Source organism: Manihot esculenta, chromosome 8 (genome assembly GCF_001659605.2).
Source record: "Manihot esculenta cultivar AM560-2 chromosome 8, M.esculenta_v8, whole genome shotgun sequence".
NCBI classification, from domain to species: Eukaryota; Viridiplantae; Streptophyta; class Magnoliopsida; order Malpighiales; family Euphorbiaceae; genus Manihot; species Manihot esculenta.
In genome coordinates this window covers 33,925,980-33,933,275 of record NC_035168.2, presented here as the reverse complement: position 1 = coordinate 33,933,275, position 7,296 = coordinate 33,925,980, and the positions used below count along the sequence as shown (strand labels likewise).

Sequence of the window (7,296 nt, the reverse complement as noted above, 5' to 3'; positions counted from 1 at the left end):
TTTTTATCAAAATGCAAAGAAGAGAAAGGGAGGAAACATGTGGAGGGAAGTAAGCGGCAACCAAGACCTAAACATGGAATGTGTAGATTAGACTAGAAAAGCAAAATGATAACTAATTGTAGTCCACATTAATTAACTGTAAAGTAGAACAAAAATTAGGAAAAGGGGCCAAAATGACCCACAGACAACGACACCTCATATGAACAAGGAGACCTAAAGTAAACAATTTCAGTTCTTGCTTTTCCTCTTACAATCTTAATACATGTTGCCTTTTGATTTACTAATTATGCTTAATTTGAAATGCCAAAATATTTTAATTCAAAAATCTTCTGGGTGTCATTGACTCATTTGGGCAGGTATATGGTGGGCCGAATTTCGGGCTCATTGGCCCGAATTTCAAATTACCACAACGGCCCCCACAGAGGGGAAGGAAAAAAACCCGCAATGGTTAATGCTATTGTCCACCAAATCGGAAAGATCAAACAATCGTGAATGGCAGCCTCAGAAGCCAGCGACGATAGCTTCAGAGTCAGAGTGAAAAAGATTTTCGGATCGCTGACGTCTTCATCCTCCCAGCGTCCTTCCTCCCTTCAATCGACTCTATGGTCTCTCACCGACGACGAGGTCGAGAGAAGAGAATGGAGGAGAGGAGACACCGGCTCCTCTGATAGGGACGAAATACCGTGCTCTTCGTCGTTTGATGAGCTGATAAGGGATCGGCGGAGGAGTTTTCGTAGAGAGCTCCAACACGACCTCGATGATGGTGAACACGAGTCCAATACGTTGCGTAGCAGAAGAATGGGCACTGATGGTTTAGATGAATGGGATATCAGATCATCGATTGGATTGGACCGTACTCTCGATAATGAGGTATAGTCGCGTTTTCTCTATTTCTTGATTAGATATCGTTTTGTTCGATATGCTAAATTATGCTTTTTGATTGATTTTCTGTGGAAAAGTATCTAGAATTTTCAAGTAGTAATCGTCGATTGATGAAAGTTTGTTAAGTGTTTGGTGAAAGTAACTAAATTACGTTTAAATATGTCTATGATAGCAGAAAATGAACACATTTCTTTGGAATGAAAAATCTTGAAGCCTTTATATTTAGGACAACTAGCTCCTTGTATTTGAAGGTGTTATTGTTTAACCTCTAGATGGGGAAAAAAAATCTATTTTCTTTCTTAGTCATTGTATGAACTAGAAATTTCAGGCACCCACTGTGGCACCATTAAGTCAGGAAGCTACCACTACTTCTCGTTAACACAGCATCCAAATTAGACAATTTAATGTTAATGTCCCAAGATCAGACATTGAAATGTGATACATGTGTGATCTAAGGATTTTACTTGATGGGGATGGAGAAGAGCTTATGTCTAGACATTATGGTGGCATGTTAGGTGTTTAATAATTTATTTTTCAAACGATTACACATATATTCACACAAGGAGATGCATGAAATGGAAAAAAGTAATGCATATTAGTTCAGATTTGCAAACTGACATACTGAAGTACCTTTTTCAACTAAAATTTTAGATACTTCATTCTTGGATTATGTTTCTCTATTACCTCCTGCTCCTCCTTCTTCTTGTACCGTTAACAGAGTTTGATGATTTTGGTTACAACTGGATGCAGGAGGAGGAAGATCAATATGATAAAGTGGCTTCAGGTAGAGAAAATGCTGGGGAGCGTCTGTATATGAAGAATGTTACTGATCAAGAGTCTTATTTTAACATTCATAATGTACTTCCCAAGTCATTGCATGGCAAAGACCCACGTGCTAATCACATGGCAGCAAAAATTAGGCTGCAAGAAGATGAAGCTGAAGCTCAGAAATTGAATTTTAACCACAATTGTGATACAGAAGTTAAAGAGCCCCATGACAAAGCATCTAATGAAGGTGGCAGGCAATTGAGGTCTATATTGAAAAGGAAAGAATTTAAGCAGGAAGACAACAAATCAGTTTCTAAACGTGTCAGGTTTGAACCTGGTTGTAAAATTGTTTGCAAGGAAGAAGCATCCCAAAAAATTCAAGCAAATTCTGTGGACACTTCGTCACTAAACAGTATGATATCAGATGATGAATACATGCCAAGCCAGAAGAGATATGGCATTCCAGATTATTTACAGAATTCTTCTAAGTATACCCATTATAGTTTTAATTCATCCAGTGAGGTTGAAGGGAAATCCAATACACTGGTGGGTTTTCTTGAGCTGGTCGAAGATCTAAAATCCACAGGATCAGAATCAGCATTGAAGGATGTTTCAGGTGACCTTCCAATTCCAAAATCAGTGACTTTTATTCCCAAGAAAAAAGCAGGTGAACTCAAAGCAGGAAATTTCAGCAGCAAGGTTAAGCAAGATGAGGAAGAAGATGGTAATCAATCCTTGCAGCAGAGAGTCTTACCTGTCGGTATTGCAGCTGGGGAATCGCAAGGATCTGAAGCTGATATAGTGGAGGAGGACAAGACAGAAGCAGATGCCATCAACAAAAGCGAAGGTGCCCAAAAGGCTAGTCGCAAGTATCGAACAAAGTCAGGCTCAGATGAATCTGATCCTTGATGCTCTGTGAAGATTGTGTGATTCTGGTCAATAGATCTCTACTCAAAATCTCATATTATTTTCTCATTGTTATTTCAACATGTTTGTGTTCACTGGTCAGCTCCTTTTTCCCCCTTGAACAGGGTTGTGCACAAAGTAGAAGTGCGTCTTCCCATTTGGTTTGCTGCATTTTATGTAGGATGATGATATTCAGGCTTGATTTGATGGTGCATTAGCAAAATTCAAGTTGTAGTTTCCTGAGATTGTGCAATCTGCAGTGCCATTTACATAGATAAGCTTATCAAATAATACTTGGGATTATGAAAGCCCAAACGTCGCTTAAGAAAGAAAAGCATTCATTGGACCAAGCTACTCATACAGGCTGATTCAACGCCCAACACATTGCCCCAAATATCATAGGCTGATGGGATAAAAAAAAAATCATATTATTAAAGACGAGAAGAAATTTCAACGTTTGTTGGATGGTTTTTTTTGTTTTGTTTGGTTTGCCAGGATGAGTTCTTAAAAATATTATTTTGAAGAAAATAATTTATTTGTCATTTGATTGTAATATTAAAAAAGCTTTTAACAATTTATGTATAAAAAAATTTATAGTATTAATAATTTTTAAAATTCAAAATATATATATTTTTTAAAAAAGTCATTTTGATATTGTTCTATTAAAAATAATTTTTTATTGATAATTTATTAAAATATATAAAAAGTAATTTACTGAAAAATACAAGTTGCAGTATAGATTTCATAACAATTTATGAGACGGCAAATAAAAGATAATATTAATTAGTAACCTGTACAACTCTCCCGCACATCAAACAGGGAATTAAGATCCAATATAAAATAAAATCTCTGCATAATTAACACTAAAACAGAATGTGGTGTGTACCTTAAGAAATATAAACTTTATTCTGTGTATGAATCCTATGGGCAGCGCAAAGCCACAGTGTCGAAATTTAAAGAAAAATATTCAGAGAATGGGAATAAAACAAAAAGAAAGATGAGATCTCCAGCCATCTTGAATGTGTTCCTACACAAATCTTCAACCTCAACTATGAACTCCATTATGTACAGTCTTCAGATTGCCTTCTGCTACAACTTATCAGCAATTTTTCCAAGAGCATCTGCAAGCTTATTAAGAACAGCAACCAAGCTATCTCCGTGGTTCTTCCGCTGCTCCCGGTCCAGCTGGAAATTATTGTTCTGTGCTTCAAGTTGAGCATTCAGCATCTTACCATTCTTTTCTAAGACATCAATCAACTGATTCTGGATATTGGTTGTTTCTTCATCACTGTCTGTTGGAAGCCTTTTCCGTTTTCGATTCTCATGTGAAGCAGAACCCTCCACAGTATTGGGAGCCGGCTGTTTCTCATTTGCTGTACCTGCAGAGAGCAAAAATGGGTCTGAAAAACGCTTTTGTCATTAACAATAATAAAAAGAAGTTTGGCATTATCAATAATCAACACGTGTTCAGCACTTTATTATTCAGGATGCAGACAACAGCACCTTAAGCTTGGGAAGAAGTTGAGCTAGGATTCGTGCAACCATGGATCAATATTGAGAAAATTACATTTCAATGCAATGTGAAGCAACAGCAGGTCAAGTTTCAATGGCACCAAAAACAGCATTGGCATTGGCTTTTTATGCAGCTGGGAAGGAGAAAGCTCAAAGACCTAAGGACTTCTAGAACCCATCTCACGCTAAGCTCAATTGGCACAGTTGATCCATCAGAACAGCAGAATTACAAGAGTGGTTTAGTCCCTAGAAGCACTGAGTCAATTTATGGACTTTAACCATGATTGACATTGAAAGGTACTGTTAGCAGTATGAAAAGTGCACGTAGTCTCAGTCACATGCTCGCATGTCCCTCAAACATCAAACTTTTGTATTGATTTTTAACATTTAACCATCAGATAAAGTACAAGTAAGACTACAGAAATGTATCATGCAATAGTTGTGATATGCATAGATGAGAGTCGGTTTCCAAGAGTCTACACAAACCTAGAAAAAGATGTTGAATTGGTTGAAAATGACCATGACATGCTGGATTGAAGGCTCTACTCAAAATCTACAAAGGGGATCATAGATCATGGAGTTACAGACCAGTCATGACACTTGATCAATATATCCATAGTTAGATTACTATTACTTTTCAATTTGCTACATTCATTTATGTGCTTCACTTGGCTTTCACGGAAACAATTGTCATTGCCAATTCTGAAATGCAATTTACATTTGATTAAAATTTGCACTGTCAAAATGTTTGACCATATGAACTATTAGTTCTAGTCATAACCAGAAAGCATATAGTTCTTAATCAAATATGGAAACAATCAGAAACAACGTACACGTGTCACAATCATGTTACCTTGAGTTTGATCTGCTTGTAGAGCTGGTTCTGGTTGGTACTGCTGCTCTGAATATCAAAAGAAAATTTAAACATAAAAAGAATCAATTATTAGCAAGAATTTTTTACAAAGGTGCAATTTTTATCTGAATCGGAGGCTAACAAAAAGCAAAATTTGCCAAACCCCCCAAAAAATTAGAGATAGTAAATGATGGGAGATGGATAAGAACAACGATGTAGTGTGTTCCTTTAAACCCAGACGAAGTAGAAAGTTGGAGCCAACTCCCACCATTCAGTAATTAGAGCCCCACCAACAACTTTACAATATCATTCATCCCTAAAAAAACCTAAAATCTCTGCTAAAATGCCAAAAAAAGAAATTGTAAGATAATCCCTATAAGGAATTGGGATTTGATACCAACCACAATTATTGCATTAACCCCAGATAAATTCTTCTTCTTCTTTTAAAAGGAGAAAAAACAAAGCAAAAAAGCCAAACAGCCCAAAATCATAAACAAATATCCAAGAGGCCTCCCAGTCCAATTACCTGAAATTGGTACAGGAGCAGCAACTCCCACCGCTGCCGCCTTAATTGGTGGAACCTCCTTAGCAGCAGTCGCCTCCTTGTCCGGGCTCCCACCGGCCTCCTCCTGCTCAAAGTCTGAAAATAGTCCATCTTCAGCCGCCGCGCTCCTCCCGCTATCGAAAACCGTTTCCACGTCCTCCGCCGGCTCCGTCGACGGAGCCAGAGCCAGAGAGAGCCCCGGCGTGGCCGGTGAAACACCCCCAACTCCATCAAGAATATCGTAAACCTCCCTATCAAAAAAGCCCGGCAATTTCCTTTCCCTCCTCAAGTCATTCCTCATCACCCAAAACGACTCCGTTTCCTCGCGTATCTGAGTTTCCCATTCTTTTATCTTCTTATAATCACCCGCTAAATTGCTCCACCTCTTGCGGCACTGAACAGGTCCTCGGTTCACCCCATGCCTTTTACAGTACGATGAAACCGATGCCCACTTGGGTTCAACCTGACCGGAGCCAAAAGCCATACCGGCAGTCCGGCCTCTCCTGACTCGATTCTCGGCCACTTTCTTCCCTTGTATGAGGACAAGAATCTCTTGCCTAGTCCAGCGAGGGAGTCTAGGAGCTTTACTGCCGTCATCTCCGCCGTCGATGGAGGCCGGGCGGTTGTCAACGCCGTTACTGGGCTCGCCGTGAACGGTATTTGTTGACAAGGTTACGGGCTGCACTAAAACCATAATTAAATGAAAAGGGAATATTTTTAGAAGGCACGTGAGTCAAAAAGGGGCAGAGAGTAACGGCGTTTAAGGAAAGTCCGTTACGGGTTTTAAAGGAGAGGGTCATCGCTCATCATCCCTCCCCGTAGAATAGAGAAGAGAAGGGAAGAAAGAGAGAGAGAGAGAGAGAGAGAGAGAGGGAGTGTACTAAACAAGAAGAGAGGAGAGAGATTTGGTTTTACTGATTCCACAGTAGAGGTATTGACTAACCCCTTAATTATGGATTAAGGGTATAATTAATTAGGGGTCATATCTTGAATAATCAATAATTAATGGGGTCTGATTTAGTTTCTTGGGTAAGCTAATGGCTAATGACTAATGACTAATGGCTAATGGCTAATGGCTAATGGCTAATGGAATAACAAGGTAACGTTACTTTCTTGTAATGGACAGTCCAAGGGCACTCTTGTCAAGGCCCTTTTAGGTCTTTTTCTTGCTGTGGAATTTATTAGCATTTTCTTCATTAAAAAAATAATATTTTTATTATAAAAAATATTTATTATTTTAATGTTTATATAATGAGAACATATGTTAAAAATAATATTAAATAAATACTCAAACAGTGGTAAGGGCAGCCTACCCTACCACTATGAAAAATTTTTCTATGATGCCACTATTATCTCACTTAATCATTTGCCCTAATCTTCACCTTAATGGCTAATGCTTAAGCATGGTCCCCTCCATTAAATCAACTCTTTTTTAGTCGAAATGACAAAAATATTAGATACCATCAACACAATATTTATAATATAATTATACTAAATTAATTATAATTTAAGTAGAATTAAATTTTAATAAATTATGATTTTAATTTAGTAATATTTAATTACATATTTTATTCATAGATGGAAGCTTACAAAGGTGTGTTTGGATGTACATGTCTCTTGTCATAAGGGGCTGCGATTAGGGAGGGGTGAGTGAAGGGTCACATTCTCCCTGTGATACAATGGGGGCCAGCCTCTCCTCTCCCTTCCTTTCTTTTCCTTTCCTTTCCTTTCCAATCCCCTCTACTCTTTTAGCTAGTTAGTGGGTTCTTTTTCTAATTTCTATTTCTTTCAATGCATTTTTAATTATTTAGAAAATAAAAATATTATTTAA

The 7,296-nt window shown here is 37.9% G+C and overlaps 2 protein-coding genes across 3 annotated transcripts; one reads left to right on the top strand and one right to left on the bottom strand.

Moving 5' to 3' along the window:
* Window positions 1–442: 442 nt before the first annotated feature.
* Window positions 443–2,799, top strand: LOC110621725. Its single transcript, XM_021766012.2, has 2 exons — window positions 443–870; window positions 1,633–2,799. The coding sequence occupies exons 1-2, from the start codon at window positions 493–495 to the stop codon at window positions 2,557–2,559; spliced, it is 1,305 nt and encodes a 434-aa protein (XP_021621704.1). The 5' UTR covers window positions 443–492; the 3' UTR covers window positions 2,560–2,799.
* A 638-nt stretch (window positions 2,800–3,437) lies between these two features.
* LOC110621286 (trihelix transcription factor ASR3) lies at window positions 3,438–6,472 on the bottom strand. 2 transcript variants are annotated; one of them, XM_021765509.2, is made up of 3 exons: window positions 5,448–6,472; window positions 4,922–4,969; window positions 3,438–3,956 (listed from the first exon to the last, which is right to left on the bottom strand). In XM_021765509.2, exons 1-3 carry the CDS (start codon window positions 6,157–6,159, stop codon window positions 3,646–3,648), a joined length of 1,071 nt encoding a protein of 356 aa, XP_021621201.1. In that variant the 5' UTR covers window positions 6,160–6,472; the 3' UTR covers window positions 3,438–3,645. The 2 variants fall into 2 exon arrangements, with proteins under 2 accessions (XP_021621201.1, XP_021621202.1); XM_021765510.2 differs by having other exon boundaries at window positions 3,438–3,935; window positions 5,448–6,460.
* Window positions 6,473–7,296: the final 824 nt, after the last annotated feature.